The sequence below is a fragment of the Electrophorus electricus genome, chromosome 5 (genome assembly GCF_013358815.1).
Source record: "Electrophorus electricus isolate fEleEle1 chromosome 5, fEleEle1.pri, whole genome shotgun sequence".
Taxonomy (NCBI): domain Eukaryota; kingdom Metazoa; phylum Chordata; class Actinopteri; order Gymnotiformes; family Gymnotidae; genus Electrophorus; species Electrophorus electricus.
In genome coordinates this window covers 24381301-24401851 of record NC_049539.1, presented here as the reverse complement: position 1 = coordinate 24401851, position 20551 = coordinate 24381301, and the positions used below count along the sequence as shown (strand labels likewise).

Genomic DNA, 20551 nt, shown 5'->3' with positions numbered 1-20551 from the left:
TGCTAATGAAATGTTGAAAATTGAGAATGGAAGTGAATGGTAGTCATAATAATTTTTGCTGAGAAACCCGTCCTCTTTTAGCTGACCCTAGATAGCAGGGCAAACATCTGTTATGAACTCTTGGCATAATATTACTGTGTGTAATACTGACCACTATTCATTTTCTTCATGGTCTGTGGGAGTTGTTTGGGGTTCTTTGATCATGATGTAGCAAAGTCACACACACAGGTGGGCAACAGTCTTTCTTTGAAATATGATTAATATCAAGAGTAATATAGAATGAAACATGTTGATTATATATGAAGATATGTTTAAAATGAAATTTGAAAAAGATATAATATTTTTTTTAAATTCCTGACATATCCTAGATTTCTGGTTATTGGTAATCCTTCTTGTTGTTCCTCTTATTGGGAAAGGACACAGCCTTTCAAATAAGTCTATATTTATTTTACTTCAAATAGATGGAGCACTTGAGCTAAAATAAATACATCAACATTCACTACTGTCTACTCCACCAGACACATCGAGCAATGCAATTTGTTTTAAACAGTTTAATTTTGTTAATGTCAGAACAACTTGTAAAGTACTGAGTAATTAAGACACTACAAATGTAAAGTAACATGAATTACTTTTTACAATTATATTCTAATTTATTCTAATCTATAATGATACAGCAGGTGTGATGATAGTCACTAAATATGATCATAGATAAGTTATAGATAACTAATGGTGTTTTCATATGATATAGTTTCACATAGTTTATTACAAAAAAAAAAAAGTTTAAAATGCAGTACAAGATCAAAGTAAATAAAATACACTCTAATGAAGGAGTAAAGATTCCAACCACTTCTCTCATCTCCTCAAACAGCAAATCACAATTTAAACTAGACCTCTGCTGTTTGGAACACATCCATATATATTTCTGCTATTACAACATATGATATCATGTGAACAATGTAGCTAAATCACAAGCATTCACACAACCAAAACAAAAACAAAACAAAAAAACCCCATAAAACCTGTAAATATTTAAATATTTATTAGTCTGTCTGGGCAAATAAAAATACTTCCTGACAATACTTAAACTGTCCTCACTGACACTGTCCTCTTAATGTGTTTGTCAAAACTAGTAAGTACAAATATGAAACCATTTATGGCTGTTGTTGCTTAAAATAATTAAGTATGTAAAGCTGTTCCAAACAATGAAGGAATGATGTATAACTTTGTTCTATCACAGTATACTGCTAGTGTCTTACTGAAGAATACACAACCTGAGGATCCACCACTTCAGTGCGTCTTCCTGCTTTCTTGATTTTCTTATCAGAGAATTGTAGATCAGCATAATTAGAATCCTGCTCCTGCAATGATACAAAAAACCATACAGAATAATAATTGGCATATTTCCTCGATCGATATAAATATACTCATTCATTATTTGATTTATTTAGTATTACAATTTTGAAATTTTAAGTTTCTTTATATATTTTATGCTTCCTTATTCTTTTAATAATGTGTTGCTTTTTCTGTAAATTTAAATACAACATACAACAAAATTTGTTTCATTTTGTAGTGATGTATTTACATTTAAATTTAAAATTAAGATTTCTTAAGAATCTTATTTTAAGTAAAGACTGAATGCAACATGTAAACTTTGCTATTTCCCTTATTTTATTTTAATTTTTTTGACAATTTATTGACAGAATGCAAAGCTACATTGCATACACTTTGCTGTATATTTAAATTTAATGTTTTAATGCCTCAAAATTACCTTTTCCACAATAGAGACAGTGTCTGTAGGAAACAGTCAAAAGAACTTGGTTAGGTATGCATCTCACACTAATATATATATATATATATATATATATATATATATATATATATATATATATATATATATATATATATATATATATATATATATATATAATTGCAATATAATCTAGTAATAAGTAAATAAAATATATAAAAAATCTAAATAAATAACATTCGTTTTATTTTCATAACAATAAGAATATAGAAAATTTACATATTGACACTGTTATGTCTATCAGTTTCCTTCTTAGAAGTTATTTTTGTTAAAAGGTTAATGGATCATCTTTAACAGCAGTATTATTGATACCTCTGTGTTTTCTCCTCTTCAGCATAACTAGAAGAACACTGACGAGAATCACAATCACACCAACAAACACCACCGTCAGCATGAAGAAGACATCTGAAGAGCATTGAGATATTTAAATCTATACAATTGATTTAATCTTACAGTTGATTAACAGCACAATAAAACAAAATGTTACAAAAGGAAGAGAAATCTAAGTGTTGCAGTTTAATAAGCAAAAGAATAACTGATCTGATGAAGAATATGAGATAACAAACCTTGAGTGCTGTTTTTGGAAAGTGTTTCATCTTGCTCTGAAATTGATTTATTATTGATAAATAAAGTTACATGAATTCAATATAGAACATGTCATATTCCATATGAATTTTTAAGCAAACATTCTTTTGCACAGAAAACCCACCTCTCACTTGTAAATGTATTGCATTTCTGAAGGAAATTCTGTTGCTCTGCCAAACGCCACAGTAATACAGTCCTGAATCAGTGTGATTCACTGCAGCTATTGTTAGAGACGTGTTCTGAGAGTTTACAGACATCACCACTTGATCACTCTGATTAACAGAATTACAGGAGCTTGTTGAAGAATATTTTTGATAAAATTGGCAGTCAAGTTGGTCTGGCACAGAACGGTTGGTGTGCTTGAACCAGTATATGTAAGCTGGTTCCATCTGGTTATGCTGGCACCAAATGGTGACATTAGCACCAGGTTCCAATATTAAAGTCTCTGGAAAGCCCAGAGTCACTTGGAGAAAATCTGCAATCCAGAAAACACCACAAAATAACAGTGTATGAAGGGGACAGTACAAAAAATCTGTTTTTATTCTGAAGAAAGTTTACTCTTCAAAACAAGTTTAATAATGTAAATGAGATTAGTATTACTTAATTACTCAATGGGCATTGTGTGTTTCATTGACTGGAGGTCCTGGAACTTTCTCTCCTTGATTGGCAGAGCACATGGAAACATTCTAATCCATGCTATTGGCTCATTTGGTACCTGTATCCTCTGTGGCAGTTCTTCCCACACTTCTTCTGAGAAGGACAGCTTGAAATGGACCTTGCCTTCACTGCTAAACTGAAGAGCCTGCAAATCATGCACAGTTGGATCTCCAGTTTGTTTGCCTGGTCTGAGGCTAATAAAGTAAGATATATTCAGTTTCAGGAACTCGTCATGTCTGCATGTCTGAGCATTTTCACATGGTATGGCAATGGCCTGATTCTTGCAGTCTGGAGTATGATGAGATAATCTCTTGGGGTGAAGATATCAGTAACTAGTTTGTGTTCAATGGTACTATGCACGCTGTCACACTCCATTTGTGTGTTCCTTGCAACAAGGTATTTCTGTGTTATTACAACCCCATATTTCCTTGCAAACTCACAGAATGCATTGGCTACACATATGTTGCAGTTCTGATAACCGCAACCAACACTACACACTATGATCTCTTTCAGTTCCGGATGGTCTTTAATCACACGTTCAAAATGGCAATATTGAAAGTGTGCAAACACTTCACTACTGAGGTCACCGTCTGTTTCATCCCAAATGTAGCAGTACCCTTCCTTTGACTTCAAGTTGAAGAGTGTAAAGTTATGGACCTGCAGTTTTGTTTTGTAATACAGGCTGCTGGCTTGGGTCTTTGGACACAGTAGCACAGCTTGCAGGGCCATTGTCAAAACTGACTTCTCATTATTTGCAGAATCTTTGTCACAGGATTTCTCTTGCCTTACTTCATCTTTCTGGGTGACATGGGCATTATAGTCAGCCTTACTGATATTCACATGCTTGAATGAAACACAAATATCACACTGATCTTTTCGTGGAATGAATACAGAATAATTTTCTTCATGGAACACATCTGTGAAATATTGTATTGCAACGGCTCTCACTCCAGCAGTTGCAGCTGTCTGTTGATATTCCCAGTGCAGTTGAGAGATGGCTGTGCCTGTGTGAAGGAACTTCTTGTGTTTGTAGGTCTCTGTGCTTCTGCAGTAGTGTGAATCAACAGTTAGCAGGTCCCTCAACCAGTCCTTAAGGAAATCCTTGACATCAGTTTCAAGCTTTGCGTGCTTGCCTCACTCAGGTCCAGAGTTAGATGGTGCTGCTGCTGCTTGTTCGTCATATACGATGGGGTCTTTGTTCAGCCAGTGTGTAGTGGTTTGTTCAAGGAGACCAAGTGTAGAGGAAAACAATGCCTTATACACTTTAATACACCTTCCATCTTGGATCTTTAGTTGGTAGGACAAGGAAGAACTGCTCCATATCCCTCAGAAACTTTCTTTTGCTTTTTGTTAACCTTTGTGACCATTGTTGTAACATATAATCGACGTTCTTCCCAGGTGTTCATTGTCTAAAACCTCTGAAATGTGTGCTGCTGCTGCTCTTCTGTAATGGCTTGGCAGTCTCGAGTTGAGACTCGCTGACAGAATTTTGAGGTGCAGGTAGGACCCAAAGTCTCTGCACTTTGTTCTTTGCCACCTTTGCTCTTGTAAGACATTCCTTCAAAGTGTTTCTTCTTGGATTCATTTTGCTTCCATGTTCCCAGACTCAGAAATATTATTACTATGCATGAAATACAGAAAAGGATGTGTTAACAGAAAGCCTATCACTTGTCACAGCCACAGATTCTGGAGACTTTCTATTCTTTGCTAAATGCTAGCTTCATGGATTTAGCTAGTTTACTAACTAAAATGCTGGCTAAAGAGATTGAATAAAAAGATATATAACTATGCAATATTTATATTGTGAGGAGGTGATTTAGGCAAAAAAAAAAATAATTATTTTGGTCAAAAAATGACTTAGCCCATTATTTTAGGAAGGTGATGATATTGATGTTTTTCCTTGCTTGGCTAAGTGTATGTAGCCATTTTCTATTTATTTTATATGATAATCACGGTCACACACTGGATAAAAATAGTTGTCAAGAAGTGTATGCTAGGCTAACAATAAAGTCAGAACAAAGGTAATAATTTGTCATAAAATGCCAGCTTTCAGTCAATTGCCCCTAGGAAAATGTCACATATTTCAAATTAAGTGACTAAAAAAAGAAAATACAATCTTCATTTTGGCTTTGCTACTTCTATAAAAGGCAGAGTACCTCAGTTATTCATTTGGTGATTTGATGGCTATTTTATTTTTTCAATACTGGGGCCTTTGAGCATTAGGAATCTTATAGAATTCTCACAGAGAAGATAAAAGGTCCTAAAGTCCTTATATAAATGTCCTTAATTCACAAATGTGACTGAAAAATGTATAAAACATTTACATATATGTCCAGCTGTGTGTCTAATGATATATGTATCCCTTTGTTTCTCTTTATTCATGTCGCAGGTACCCTTTATTCAGGCAAGTTGGGTGCGAAAACACAGCACCCTGACTTCGTTCCAATGCTGCTTCATCTTCCCTTAAAATCTTGGCTTCTGATTTTCGTCATTATAATTTAGTGTAGATATAGACTACAGAGACACGATGATGGACAATTTGAGGTGCAGTTCTGCAGTATTTACCCACCCACTGCTAATTAACGTAAATGAAAATGAAAACGCAAAGTGTGGAAGAAAAAGCAAAGCAATAGCAGATGGAGCCAGTGTTCATTTTCTCTTTTATTTTGACACTTTAAGGACATGCATGATGAAAACTGACATGTTAGCTATCATTTGCTATCAGTGTAACTGCTTTTTGCTTTCATTTTGAAATCTTGCCTGTTCTAGATGTGCTGCTTGACTCTGGAACTCTCTTCCCCTTCTGGTCCAATGGTCTGCAACTCTTCCTATATTCAAATCTAACTATATATTTTTACCTTTGCCTATAATGCTTCTTAAACACCACTTTCATCAGTTCTTGCCCATATCTTTCCTGTAACTGCAATTTGTAAATGTTATGTATACTGGATATGTTGTCATATATCTATCAATGTCTTTTTTTGTACTGACTATTTCAAGCATCTTTGGGTCTTTGAAAAGCACTGCCTTAAATATAAATACAATGTATTATTATTATTATTATTATTATTATTATTATTATTATTATTATTATTATTATTATTATTAACACTAGTCTGCACTGTCAGTCTGTCATGTCTGCACTGTCAGTCTGTCACACATAATACTAGTTTCCTGGCCAACAGGTTTGTGGTTCATACCTCCCTCTGGATGCACTTTGGTTTCCCTTTATTTTTTTTAAAGTGGTCTGTGCCTTTGTCACTTCAAACACATACCAGGAAAAATGTCTGAACCCTACCCAGTGCTTTCCTTTCTCACATATCTGATTCTGCTTTTGAAGGACTGCATACATGGATGGTGTGCTAAAACAAATGATGTAGCACAGGGTAACCACTAGATGGAGCCACAAATCTAGATTTTTCTGTTCCTGCATTACATCGACGTTTACTATGTTCATGACCTCAACTCATCCTGCTAATGAAATGTTGAAAATTGAGAATGGAAGTGAATGGTAGTCATAATAATTTTTGCTGAGAAACCCGTCCTCTTTTAGCTGACCCTAGATAGCAGGGCAAACATCTGTTATGAACTCTTGGCATAATATTACTGTGTGTAATACTGACCACTATTCATTTTCTTCATGGTCTGTGGGAGTTGTTTGGGGTTCTTTGATCATGATGTAGCAAAGTCACACACACAGGTGGGCAACAGTCTTTCTTTGAAATATGATTAATATCAAGAGTAATATAGAATGAAACATGTTGATTATATATGAAGATATGTTTAAAATGAAATTTGAAAAAGATATAATATTTTTTTAAAATTCCTGACATATCCTAGATTTCTGGTTATTGGTAATCCTTCTTGTTGTTCCTCTTATTGGGAAAGGACACAGCCTTTCAAATAAGTCTATATTTATTTTACTTCAAATAGATGGAGCACTTGAGCTAAAATAAATACATCAACATTCACTACTGTCTACTCCACCAGACACATCGAGCAATGCAATTTGTTTTAAACAGTTTAATTTTGTTAATGTCAGAACAACTTGTAAAGTACTGAGTAATTAAGACACTACAAATGTAAAGTAACATGAATTACTTTTTACAATTATATTCTAATTTATTCTAATCTATAATGATACAGCAGGTGTGATGATAGTCACTAAATATGATCATAGATAAGTTATAGATAACTAATGGTGTTTTCATATGATATAGTTTCACATAGTTTATTACAAAAAAAAAAGTTTAAAATGCAGTACAAGATCAAAGTAAATAAAATACACTCTAATGAAGGAGTAAAGATTCCAACCACTTCTCTCATCTCCTCAAACAGCAAATCACAATTTAAACTAGACCTCTGCTGTTTGGAACACATCCATATATATTTCTGCTATTACAACATATGATATCATGTGAACAATATAGCTAAATCACAAGCATTCACACAACCAAAACAAAAACAAACAAAAAAACCCCCATAAAACCTGTAAATATTTAAATATTTATTAGTCTGTCTGGGCAAATAAAAATACTTCCTGACAATACTTAAACTGTCCTCACTGACACTGTCCTCTTAATGTGTTTGTCAAAACTAGTAAGTACAAATATGAAACCATTTATGGCTGTTGTTGCTTAAAATAATTAAGTATGTAAAGCTGTTCCAAACAATGAAGGAATGATGTATAACTTTGTTCTATCACAGTATACTGCTAGTGTCTTACTGAAGAATACACAACCTGAGGATCCACCACTTCAGTGCGTCTTCCTGCTTTCTTGATTTTCTTATCAGAGAATTGTAGATCAGCATAATTAGAATCCTGCTCCTGCAATGATACAAAAAACCATACAGAATAATAATTGGCATATTTCCTCGATCGATATAAATATACTCATTCATTATTTGATTTATTTAGTATTACAATTTTGAAATTTTAAGTTTCTTTATATATTTTATGCTTCCTTATTCTTTTAATAATGTGTTGCTTTTTCTGTAAATTTAAATACAACATACAACAAAATTTGTTTCATTTTGTAGTGATGTATTTACATTTATATTTAAAATTAAGATTTCTTAAGAATCTTATTTTAAGTAAAGACTGAATGCAACATGTAAACTTTGCTATTTCCCTTATTTTATTGTAATTTTTTTGACAATTTATTGACAGAATGCAAAGCTACATTGCATACACTTTACTGTATATTTATATTTAATGTTTTAATGCCTCAAAATTACCTTTTCCACAATAGAGACAGTGTCTGTAGGAAACAGTCAAAAGAACTTGGTTAGGTATGCATCTCACACTAATATATATATATATATATATATATATATATATATATATATATATATATATATATATATATATATATAATTGCAATATAATCTAGTAATAAGTAAATAAAATATATAAAAAATCTAAATAAATAACATTCGTTTTATTTTCATAACAATAAGAATATAGAAAATTTACATATTGACACTGTTATGTCTATCAGTTTCCTTCTTAGAAGTTATTTTTGTTAAAAGGTTAATGGATCATCTTTAACAGCAGTATTATTGATACCTCTGTGTTTTCTCCTCTTCAGCATAACTAGAAGAACACTGACGAGAATCACAATCACACCAACAAACACCACCGTCAGCATGAAGAAGACATCTGAAGAGCATTGAGATATTTAAATCTATACAATTGATTTAATCTTACAGTTGATTAACAGCACAATAAAACTAAATGTTACAAAAGGAAGAGAAATCTAAGTGTTGCAGTTTAATAAGCAAAAGAATAACTGATCTGATGAAGAATATGAGATAACAAACCTTGAGTGCTGTTTTTGGAAAGTGTTTCATCTTGCTCTGAAATTGATTTATTATTGATAAATAAAGTTACATGAATTCAATATAGAACATGTCATATTCCATATGAATTTTTAAGCAAACATTCTTTTGCACAGAAAACCCACCTCTCACTTGTAAATGTATTGCATTTCTGAAGGAAATTCTGTTGCTCTGCCAAACGCCACAGTAATACAGTCCTGAATCAGTGTGATTCACTGCAGCTATTGTTAGAGACGTGTTCTGAGAGTTTACAGACATCACCACTTGATCACTCTGATTAACAGAATTACAGGAGCTTGTTGAAGAATATTTTTGATAAAATTGGCAGTCAAGTTGGTCTGGCACAGAACGGTTGGTGTGCTTGAACCAGTATATGTAAGCTGGTTCCATCTGGTTATGCTGGCACCAAATGGTGACATTAGCACCAGGTTCCAATATTAAAGTCTCTGGAAAGCCCAGAGTCACTTGGAGAAAATCTGCAATCCAGAAAACACCACAAAATAACAGTGTATGAAGGGGACAGTACAAAAAATCTGTTTTTATTCTGAAGAAAGTTTACTCTTCAAAACAAGTTTAATAATGTAAATGAGATTAGTATTACTTAATTACTCAATGGGCATTGTGTGTTTCATTGACTGGAGGTCCTGGAACTTTCTCTCCTTGATTGGCAGAGCACATGGAAACATTCTAATCCATGCTATTGGCTCATTTGGTACCTGTATCCTCTGTGGCAGTTCTTCCCACACTTCTTCTGAGAAGGACAGCTTGAAATGGACCTTGCCTTCACTGCTAAACTGAAGAGCCTGCAAATCATGCACAGTTGGATCTCCAGTTTGTTTGCCTGGTCTGATGCTAATAAAGTAAGATATATTCAGTTTCAGGAACTCGTCATGTCTGCATGTCTGAGCATTTTCACATGGTATGGCAATGGCCTGATTCTTGCAGTCTGGAGTATGATGAGATAATCTCTTGGGGTGAAGATATCAGTAACTAGTTTGTGTTCAATGGTACTATGCACGCTGTCACACTCCATTTGTGTGTTCCTTGCAACAAGGTATTTCTGTGTTATTACAACCCCATATTTCCTTGCAAACTCACAGAATGCATTGGCTACACATATGTTGCAGTTCTGATAACCGCAACCAACACTACACACTATGATCTCTTTCAGTTCCGGATGGTCTTTAATCACACGTTCAAAATGGCAATATTGAAAGTGTGCAAACACTTCACTACTGAGGTCACCGTCTGTTTCATCCCAAATGTAGCAGTACCCTTCCTTTGACTTCAAGTTGAAGAGTGTAAAGTTATGGACCTGCAGTTTTGTTTTGTAATACAGGCTGCTGGCTTGGGTCTTTGGACACAGTAGCACAGCTTGCAGGGCCATTGTCAAAACTGACTTCTCATTATTTGCAGAATCTTTGTCACAGGATTTCTCTTGCCTTACTTCATCTTTCTGGGTGACATGGGCATTATAGTCAGCCTTACTGATATTCACATGCTTGAATGAAACACAAATATCACACTGATCTTTTCGTGGAATGAATACAGAATAATTTTCTTCATGGAACACATCTGTGAAATATTGTATTGCAACGGCTCTCACTCCAGCAGTTGGAGCTGTCTGTTGATATTCCCAGTGCAGTTGAGAGATGGCTGTGCCTGTGTGAAGGAACTTCTTGTGTTTGTAGGTCTCTGTGCTTCTGCAGTAGTGTGAATCAACAGTTAGCAGGTCCCTCAACCAGTCCTTAAGGAAATCCTTGACATCAGTTTCAAGCTTTGCGTGCTTGCCTCACTCAGGTCCAGAGTTAGATGGTGCTGCTGCTGCTTGTTCGTCATATACGATGGGGTCTTTGTTCAGCCAGTGTGTAGTGGTTTGTTCAAGGAGACCAAGTGTAGAGGAAAACAATGCCTTATACACTTTAATACACCTTCCATCTTGGATCTTTAGTTGGTAGGACAAGGAAGAACTGCTTCTGGATCCCTCAGAAACTTTCTTTTGCTTTTTGTTAACCTTTGTGACCATTGTTGTAACATATAATCGACGTTCTTCCCAGGTGTTCATTGTCTAAAACCTCTGAAATGTGTGCTGCTGCTGCTCTTCTGTAATGGCTTGGCAGTCTCGAGTTGAGACTCGCTGACAGAATTTTGAGGTGCAGGTAGGACCCAAAGTCTCTGCACTTTGTTCTTTGCCACCTTTGCTCTTGTAAGACATTCCTTCAAAGTGTTTCTTCTTGGATTCATTTTGCTTCCATGTTCCCAGACTCAGAAATATTATTACTATGCATGAAATACAGAAAAGGATGTGTTAACAGAAAGCCTATCACTTGTCACAGCCACAGATTCTGGAGACTTTCTATTCTTTGCTAAATGCTAGCTTCATGGATTTAGCTAGTTTACTAACTAAAATGCTGGCTAAAGAGATTGAATAAAAAGATATATAACTATGCAATATTTATATTGTGAGGAGGTGATTTAGGCAAAAAAAAAATAATTATTTTGGTCAAAAAATGACTTAGCCCATTATTTTAGGAAGGTGATGATATTGATGTTTTTCCTTGCTTGGCTAAGTGTATGTAGCCATTTTCTATTTATTTTATATGATAATCACGATCACACACTGGATAAAAATAGTTGTCAAGAAGTGTATGCTAGGCTAACAATAAAGTCAGAACAAAGGTAATAATTTGTCATAAAATGCCAGCTTTCAGTCAATTGCCCCTAGGAAAATGTCACATATTTCAAATTAAGTGACTAAAAAAAGAAAATACAATCTTCATTTTGGCTTTGCTACTTCTATAAAAGGCAGAGTACCTCAGTTATTCATTTGGTGATTTGATGGCTATTTTATTTTTTCAATACTGGGGCCTTTGAGCATTAGGAATCTTATAGAATTCTCACAGAGAAGATAAAAGGTCCTAAAGTCCTTATATAAATGTCCTTAATTCACAAATGTGACTGAAAAATGTATAAAACATTTACATATATGTCCAGCTGTGTGTCTAATGATATATGTATCCCTTTGTTTCTCTTTATTCATGTCGCAGGTACCCTTTATTCAGGCAAGTTGGGTGCGAAAACACAGCACCCTGACTTCGTTCCAATGCTGCTTCATCTTCCCTTAAAATCTTGGCTTCTGATTTTCGTCATTATAATTTAGTGTAGATATAGACTACAGAGACACGATGATGGACAATTTGAGGTGCAGTTCTGCAGTATTTACCCACCCACTGCTAATTAACGTAAATGAAAATGAAAACGCAAAGTGTGGAAGAAAAAGCAAAGCAATAGCAGATGGAGCCAGTGTTCATTTTCTCTTTTATTTTGACACTTTAAGGACATGCATGATGAAAACTGACATGTTAGCTATCATTTGCTATCAGTGTAACTGCTTTTTGCTTTCATTTTGAAATCTTGCCTGTTCTAGATGTGCTGCTTGACTCTGGAACTCTCTTCCCCTTCTGGTCCAATGGTCTGCAACTCTTCCTATATTCAAATCTAACTATATATTTTTACCTTTGCCTATAATGCTTCTTAAACACCACTTTCATCAGTTCTTGCCCATATCTTTCCTGTAACTGCAATTTGTAAATGTTATGTATACTGGATATGTTGTCATATATCTATCAATGTCTTTTTTTGTACTGACTATTTCAAGCATCTTTGGGTCTTTGAAAAGCACTGCCTTAAATATAAATACAATGTATTATTATTATTATTATTATTATTATTATTATTATTATTATTATTATTATTATTATTATTAACACTAGTCTGCACTGTCAGTCTGTCATGTCTGCACTGTCACTCTGTCACACATAATACTAGTTTCCTGGCCAACAGGTTTGTGGTTCATACCTCCCTCTGGATGCACTTTGGTTTCCCTTTATTTTTTTTAAAGTGGTCTGTGCCTTTGTCACTTCAAACACATACCAGGAAAAATGTCTGAACCCTACCCAGTGCTTTCCTTTCTCACATATCTGATTCTGCTTTTGAAGGACTGCATACATGGATGGTGTGCTAAAACAAATGATGTAGCACAGGGTAACCACTAGATGGAGCCACAAATCTAGATTTTTCTGTTCCTGCATTACATCGACGTTTACTATGTTCATGACCTCAACTCATCCTGCTAATGAAATGTTGAAAATTGAGAATGGAAGTGAATGGTAGTCATAATAATTTTTGCTGAGAAACCCGTCCTCTTTTAGCTGACCCTAGATAGCAGGGCAAACATCTGTTATGAACTCTTGGCATAATATTACTGTGTGTAATACTGACCACTATTCATTTTCTTCATGGTCTGTGGGAGTTGTTTGGGGTTCTTTGATCATGATGTAGCAAAGTCACACACACAGGTGGGCAACAGTCTTTCTTTGAAATATGATTAATATCAAGAGTAATATAGAATGAAACATGTTGATTATATATGAAGATATGTTTAAAATGAAATTTGAAAAAGATATAATATTTTTTTAAAATTCCTGACATATCCTAGATTTCTGGTTATTGGTAATCCTTCTTGTTGTTCCTCTTATTGGGAAAGGACACAGCCTTTCAAATAAGTCTATATTTATTTTACTTCAAATAGATGGAGCACTTGAGCTAAAATAAATACATCAACATTCACTACTGTCTACTCCACCAGACACATCGAGCAATGCAATTTGTTTTAAACAGTTTAATTTTGTTAATGTCAGAACAACTTGTAAAGTACTGAGTAATTAAGACACTACAAATGTAAAGTAACATGAATTACTTTTTACAATTATATTCTAATTTATTCTAATCTATAATGATACAGCAGGTGTGATGATAGTCACTAAATATGATCATAGATAAGTTATAGATAACTAATGGTGTTTTCATATGATATAGTTTCACATAGTTTATTACAAAAAAAAAAGTTTAAAATGCAGTACAAGATCAAAGTAAATAAAATACACTCTAATGAAGGAGTAAAGATTCCAACCACTTCTCTCATCTCCTCAAACAGCAAATCACAATTTAAACTAGACCTCTGCTGTTTGGAACACATCCATATATATTTCTGCTATTACAACATATGATATCATGTGAACAATATAGCTAAATCACAAGCATTCACACAACCAAAACAAAAACAAACAAAAAAACCCCCATAAAACCTGTAAATATTTAAATATTTATTAGTCTGTCTGGGCAAATAAAAATACTTCCTGACAATACTTAAACTGTCCTCACTGACACTGTCCTCTTAATGTGTTTGTCAAAACTAGTAAGTACAAATATGAAACCATTTATGGCTGTTGTTGCTTAAAATAATTAAGTATGTAAAGCTGTTCCAAACAATGAAGGAATGATGTATAACTTTGTTCTATCACAGTATACTGCTAGTGTCTTACTGAAGAATACACAACCTGAGGATCCACCACTTCAGTGCGTCTTCCTGCTTTCTTGATTTTCTTATCAGAGAATTGTAGATCAGCATAATTAGAATCCTGCTCCTGCAATGATACAAAAAACCATACAGAATAATAATTGGCATATTTCCTCGATCGATATAAATATACTCATTCATTATTTGATTTATTTAGTATTACAATTTTGAAATTTTAAGTTTCTTTATATATTTTATGCTTCCTTATTCTTTTAATAATGTGTTGCTTTTTCTGTAAATTTAAATACAACATACAACAAAATTTGTTTCATTTTGTAGTGATGTATTTACATTTATATTTAAAATTAAGATTTCTTAAGAATCTTATTTTAAGTAAAGACTGAATGCAACATGTAAACTTTGCTATTTCCCTTATTTTATTGTAATTTTTTTGACAATTTATTGACAGAATGCAAAGCTACATTGCATACACTTTACTGTATATTTATATTTAATGTTTTAATGCCTCAAAATTACCTTTTCCACAATAGAGACAGTGTCTGTAGGAAACAGTCAAAAGAACTTGGTTAGGTATGCATCTCACACTAATATATATATATATATATATATATATATATATATATATATATATATATATATATATATATATATATATATATATATATATATATAATTGCAATATAATCTAGTAATAAGTAAATAAAATATATAAAAAATCTAAATAAATAACATTCGTTTTATTTTCATAACAATAAGAATATAGAAAATTTACATATTGACACTGTTATGTCTATCAGTTTCCTTCTTAGAAGTTATTTTTGTTAAAAGGTTAATGGATCATCTTTAACAGCAGTATTATTGATACCTCTGTGTTTTCTCCTCTTCAGCATAACTAGAAGAACACTGACGAGAATCACAATCACACCAACAAACACCACCGTCAGCATGAAGAAGACATCTGAAGAGCATTGAGATATTTAAATCTATACAATTGATTTAATCTTACAGTTGATTAACAGCACAATAAAACTAAATGTTACAAAAGGAAGAGAAATCTAAGTGTTGCAGTTTAATAAGCAAAAGAATAACTGATCTGATGAAGAATATGAGATAACAAACCTTGAGTGCTGTTTTTGGAAAGTGTTTCATCTTGCTCTGAAATTGATTTATTATTGATAAATAAAGTTACATGAATTCAATATAGAACATGTCATATTCCATATGAATTTTTAAGCAAACATTCTTTTGCACAGAAAACCCACCTCTCACTTGTAAATGTATTGCATTTCTGAAGGAAATTCTGTTGCTCTGCCAAACGCCACAGTAATACAGTCCTGAATCAGTGTGATTCACTGCAGCTATTGTTAGAGACGTGTTCTGAGAGTTTACAGACATCACCACTTGATCACTCTGATTAACAGAATTACAGGAGCTTGTTGAAGAATATTTTTGATAAAATTGGCAGTCAAGTTGGTCTGGCACAGAACGGTTGGTGTGCTTGAACCAGTATATGTAAGCTGGTTCCATCTGGTTATGCTGGCACCAAATGGTGACATTAGCACCAGGTTCCAATATTAAAGTCTCTGGAAAGCCCAGAGTCACTTGGAGAAAATCTGCAATCCAGAAAACACCACAAAATAACAGTGTATGAAGGGGACAGTACAAAAAATCTGTTTTTATTCTGAAGAAAGTTTACTCTTCAAAACAAGTTTAATAATGTAAATGAGATTAGTATTACTTAATTACTCAATGGGCATTGTGTGTTTCATTGACTGGAGGTCCTGGAACTTTCTCTCCTTGATTGGCAGAGCACATGGAAACATTCTAATCCATGCTATTGGCTCATTTGGTACCTGTATCCTCTGTGGCAGTTCTTCCCACACTTCTTCTGAGAAGGACAGCTTGAAATGGACCTTGCCTTCACTGCTAAACTGAAGAGCCTGCAAATCATGCACAGTTGGATCTCCAGTTTGTTTGCCTGGTCTGAGGCTAATAAAGTAAGATATATTCAGTTTCAGGAACTCGTCATGTCTGCATGTCTGAGCATTTTCACATGGTATGGCAATGGCCTGATTCTTGCAGTCTGGAGTATGATGAGATAATCTCTTGGGGTGAAGATATCAGTAACTAGTTTGTGTTCAATGGTACTATGCACGCTGTCACACTCCATTTGTGTGTTCCTTGCAACAAGGTATTTCTGTGTTATTACAACCCCATATTTCCTTGCAAACTCACAGAATGCATTGGCTACACATATGTTGCAGTTCTGATAACCGCAACCAACACTACACACTATGATCTCTTTCAGTTCCGGATGGTCTTTAATCACACGTTCAAAATGGCAATATTGAAAGTGTGCAAACACTTCACTACTGAGGTCACCGTCTGTTTCATCCCAAATGTAGCAGTACCCTTCCTTTGACTTCAAGTTGAAGAGTGTAAAGTTATGGACCTGCAGTTTTGTTTTGTAATACAGGCTGCTGGCTTGGGTCTTTGGACACAGTAGCACAGCTTGCAGGGCCATTGTCAAAACTGACTTCTCATTATTTGCAGAATCTTTGTCACAGGATTTCTCTTGCCTTACTTCATCTTTCTGGGTGACATGGGCATTATAGTCAGCCTTACTGATATTCACATGCTTGAATGAAACACAAATATCACACTGATCTTTTCGTGGAATGAATACAGAATAATTTTCTTCATGGAACACATCTGTGAAATATTGTATTGCAACGGCTCTCACTCCAGCAGTTGGAGCTGTCTGTTGATATTCCCAGTGCAGTTGAGAGATGGCTGTGCCTGTGTGAAGGAACTTCTTGTGTTTGTAGGTCTCTGTGCTTCTGCAGTAGTGTGAATCAACAGTTAGCAGGTCCCTCAACCAGTCCTTAAGGAAATCCTTGACATCAGTTTCAAGCTTTGCGTGCTTGCCTCACTCAGGTCCAGAGTTAGATGGTGCTGCTGCTGCTTGTTCGTCATATACGATGGGGTCTTTGTTCAGCCAGTGTGTAGTGGTTTGTTCAAGGAGACCAAGTGTAGAGGAAAACAATGCCTTATACACTTTAATACACCTTCCATCTTGGATCTTTAGTTGGTAGGACAAGGAAGAACTGCTCCATGTCCCTCAGAAACTTTCTTTTGCTTTTTGTTAACCTTTGTGACCATTGTTGTAACATATAATCGACGTTCTTCCCAGGTGTTCATTGTCTAAAACCTCTGAAATGTGTGCTGCTGCTGCTCTTCTGTAATGGCTTGGCAGTCTCGAGTTGAGACTCGCTGACAGAATTTTGAGGTGCAGGTAGGACCCAAAGTCTCTGCACTTTGTTCTTTGCCACCTTTGCTCTTGTAAGACATTCCTTCAAAGTGTTTCTTCTTGGATTCATTTTGCTTCCATGTTCCCAGACTCAGAAATATTATTACTATGCATGAAATACAGAAAAGGATGTGTTAACAGAAAGCCTATCACTTGTCACAGCCACAGATTCTGGAGACTTTCTATTCTTTGCTAAATGCTAGCTTCATGGATTTAGCTAGTTTACTAACTAAAATGCTGGCTAAAGAGATTGAATAAAAAGATATATAACTATGCAATATTTATATTGTGAGGAGGTGATTTAGGCAAAAAAAAAAAATTTATTTTGGTCAAAAAATGACTTAGCCCATTATTTTAGGAAGGTGATGATATTGATGTTTTTCCTTGCTTGGCTAAGTGTATGTAGCCATTTTCTATTTATTTTATATGATAATCACGGTCACACACTGGATAAAAATAGTTGTCAAGAAGTGTATGCTAGGCTAACAATAAAGTCAGAACAAAGGTAATAATTTGTCATAAAATGCCAGCTTTCAGTCAATTGCCCCTAGGAAAATGTCACATATTTCAAATTAAGTGACTAAAAAAAGAAAATACAATCTTCATTTTGGCTTTGCTACTTCTATAAAAGGCAGAGTACCTCAGTTATTCATTTGGTGATTTGATGGCTATTTTATTTTTTCAATACTGGGGCCTTTGAGCATTAGGAATCTTATAGAATTCTCACAGAGAAGATAAAAGGTCCTAAAGTCCTTATATAAATGTCCTTAATTCACAAATGTGACTGAAAAATGTATAAAACATTTACATATATGTCCAGCTGTGTGTCTAATGATATATGTATCCCTTTGTTTCTCTTTATTCATGTCGCAGGTACCCTTTATTCAGGCAAGTTGGGTGCGAAAACACAGCACCCTGACTTCGTTCCAATGCTGCTTCATCTTCCCTTAAAATCTTGGCTTCTGATTTTCGTCATTATAATTTAGTGTAGATATAGACTACAGAGACACGATGATGGACAATTTGAGGTGCAGTTCTGCAGTATTTACCCACCCACTGCTAATTAACGTAAATGAAAATGAAAACGCAAAGTGTGGAAGAAAAAGCAAAGCAATAGCAGATGGAGCCAGTGTTCATTTTCTCTTTTATTTTGACACTTTAAGGACATGCATGATGAAAACTGACATGTTAGTTATCATTTGCTATCAGTGTAACTGCTTTTTGCTTTCATTTTGAAATCTTGCCTGTTCTAGATGTGCTGCTTGACTCTGGAACTCTCTTCCCCTTCTGGTCCAATGGTCTGCAACTCTTCCTATATTCAAATCTAACTATATATTTTTACCTTTGCCTATAATGCTTCTTAAACACCACTTTCATCAGTTCTTGCCCATATCTTTCCTGTAACTGCAATTTGTAAATGTTATGTATACTGGATATGTTGTCATATATCTATCAATGTCTTTTTTTGTACTGACTATTTCAAGCATCTTTGGGTCTTTGAAAAGCACTGCCTTAAATATAAATACAATGTATTATTATTATTATTATTATTATTATTATTATTATTATTATTATTATTATTATTATTAACACTAGTCTGCACTGTCAGTCTGTCATGTCTGCACTGTCACTCTGTCACACATAATACTAGTTTCCTGGCCAACAGGTTTGTGGTTCATACCTCCCTCTGGATGCACTTTGGTTTCCCTTTATTTTTTTTAAAGTGGTCTGTGCCTTTGTCACTTCAAACACATACCAGGAAAAATGTCTGAACCCTACCCAGTGCTTTCCTTTCTCACATATCTGATTCTGCTTTTGAAGGACTGCATACATGGATGGTGTGCTAAAACAAATGATGTAGCACAGGGTAACCACTAGATGGAGCCACAAATCTAGATTTTTCTGTTCCTGCATTACATCGACGTTTACTATGTTCATGACCTCAACTCATCCTGCTAATGAAATGTTGAAAATTGAGAATGGAAGTGAATGGTAGTCATAATAATTTTTGCTGAGAAACCCGTCCTCTTTTAGCTGACCCTAGATAGCAGGGCAAACATCTGTTATGAACTCTTGGCATAATATTACTGTGTGTAATACTGACCACTATTCATTTTCTTCATGGTCTGTGGGAGTTGTTTGGGGTTCTTTGATCATGATGTAGCAAAGTCACACACACAGGTGGGCAACAGTCTTTCTTTGAAATATGATTAATATCAAGAGTAATATAGAATGAAACATGTTGATTATATATGAAGATATGTTTAAAGTGAAATTTGAAAAAGATATAATATTTTTTTAAAATTCCTGACATATCCTAGATTTCTGGTTATTGGTAATCCTTCTTGTTGTTCCTCTTATTGGGAAAGGACACAGCCTTTCAAATAAGTCTATATTTATTTTACTTCAAATAGATGGAGCACTTGAGCTAAAATAAATACATCAACATTCACTACTGTCTACTCCACCAGACACATCGAGCAATGCAATTTGTTTTAAACAGTTTAATTTTGTTAATGTCAGAACAACTTGTAAAGTACTGAGTAATTAAGACACTACAAATGTAAAGTAACATGAATTACTTTTTACAATTATATTCTAATTTATTCTAATCTATAATGATACAGCAGGTGTGATGATAGTCACTAAATATGATCATAGATAAGTTATAGATAACTAATGGTGTTTTCATATGATATAGTTTCACATAGTTTATTACAAAAAAAAAAAGTTTAAAATGCAGTACAAGATCAAAGTAAATAAAATACACTCTAATGAAGGAGTAAAGATTCCAACCACTTCTCTCATCTCCTCAAACAGCAAATCACAATTTAAACTAGACCTCTGCTGTTTGGAACACATCCATATACATTTCTGCTATTACAACATATGATATCATGTGAACAATATAGCTAAATCACAAGCATTCACACAACCAAAACAAAAACAAAACAAAAAAACCCCCATAAAA

The 20551-nt window shown here is 34.2% G+C and overlaps 3 protein-coding genes across 3 annotated transcripts; all 3 read right to left on the bottom strand.

Annotated features, from left to right (window-relative positions):
• Positions 1-555: 555 nt before the first annotated feature.
• On the bottom strand, positions 556-4230 carry LOC118241293. The gene is made up of 7 exons (XM_035525942.1): positions 4183-4230; positions 3637-3892; positions 2517-2867; positions 2374-2409; positions 2120-2212; positions 1769-1791; positions 556-1358 (listed from the first exon to the last, which is right to left on the bottom strand). The coding sequence occupies exons 1-7, from the start codon at positions 4228-4230 to the stop codon at positions 1245-1247; spliced, it is 921 nt and encodes a 306-aa protein (XP_035381835.1). The 3' UTR covers positions 556-1244.
• A 3312-nt stretch (positions 4231-7542) lies between these two features.
• Positions 7543-10729, bottom strand: LOC118241292. Its single transcript, XM_035525941.1, has 7 exons — positions 10682-10729; positions 10136-10391; positions 9016-9366; positions 8873-8908; positions 8619-8711; positions 8288-8310; positions 7543-7877 (listed from the first exon to the last, which is right to left on the bottom strand). Exons 1-7 carry the CDS (start codon positions 10727-10729, stop codon positions 7764-7766), a joined length of 921 nt encoding a protein of 306 aa, XP_035381834.1. The 3' UTR covers positions 7543-7763.
• A 3312-nt stretch (positions 10730-14041) lies between these two features.
• LOC118241291 lies at positions 14042-17246 on the bottom strand. Its single transcript, XM_035525940.1, has 7 exons — positions 17199-17246; positions 16653-16908; positions 15533-15883; positions 15390-15425; positions 15136-15228; positions 14787-14809; positions 14042-14376 (listed from the first exon to the last, which is right to left on the bottom strand). Exons 1-7 carry the CDS (start codon positions 17244-17246, stop codon positions 14263-14265), a joined length of 921 nt encoding a protein of 306 aa, XP_035381833.1. The 3' UTR covers positions 14042-14262.
• Between the last annotated feature and the right edge of the window lie 3305 nt (positions 17247-20551).

Coding starts and splice junctions, on each gene's coding strand:
- LOC118241292 (XM_035525941.1), bottom strand. CDS start 10,729: ATGACGAACAAGCAGCAGCAGCACCATCTAACTCTGGACCTGAGTGAG. Junction 10,392..10,681: donor TAACTCTGGACCTGAGTGAG/GCAAGCACGCAA, acceptor GTTTCATTCAAG/CATGTGAATATCAGTAAGGC. Junction 9,367..10,135: donor CATTTGGGATGAAACAGACG/GTGACCTCAGTA, acceptor TCTGGATTGCAG/ATTTTCTCCAAGTGACTCTG.
- LOC118241291 (XM_035525940.1), bottom strand. CDS start 17,246: ATGACGAACAAGCAGCAGCAGCACCATCTAACTCTGGACCTGAGTGAG. Junction 16,909..17,198: donor TAACTCTGGACCTGAGTGAG/GCAAGCACGCAA, acceptor GTTTCATTCAAG/CATGTGAATATCAGTAAGGC. Junction 14,377..14,786: donor CTGTCTCTATTGTGGAAAAG/GTAATTTTGAGG, acceptor GTATCATTGCAG/GAGCAGGATTCTAATTATGC.
- LOC118241293 (XM_035525942.1), bottom strand. CDS start 4,230: ATGACGAACAAGCAGCAGCAGCACCATCTAACTCTGGACCTGAGTGAG. Junction 2,410..2,516: donor AATACATTTACAAGTGAGAG/GTGGGTTTTCTG, acceptor AATCAATTTCAG/AGCAAGATGAAACACTTTCC. Junction 2,213..2,373: donor TTCCAAAAACAGCACTCAAG/GTTTGTTATCTC, acceptor AATGCTCTTCAG/ATGTCTTCTTCATGCTGACG.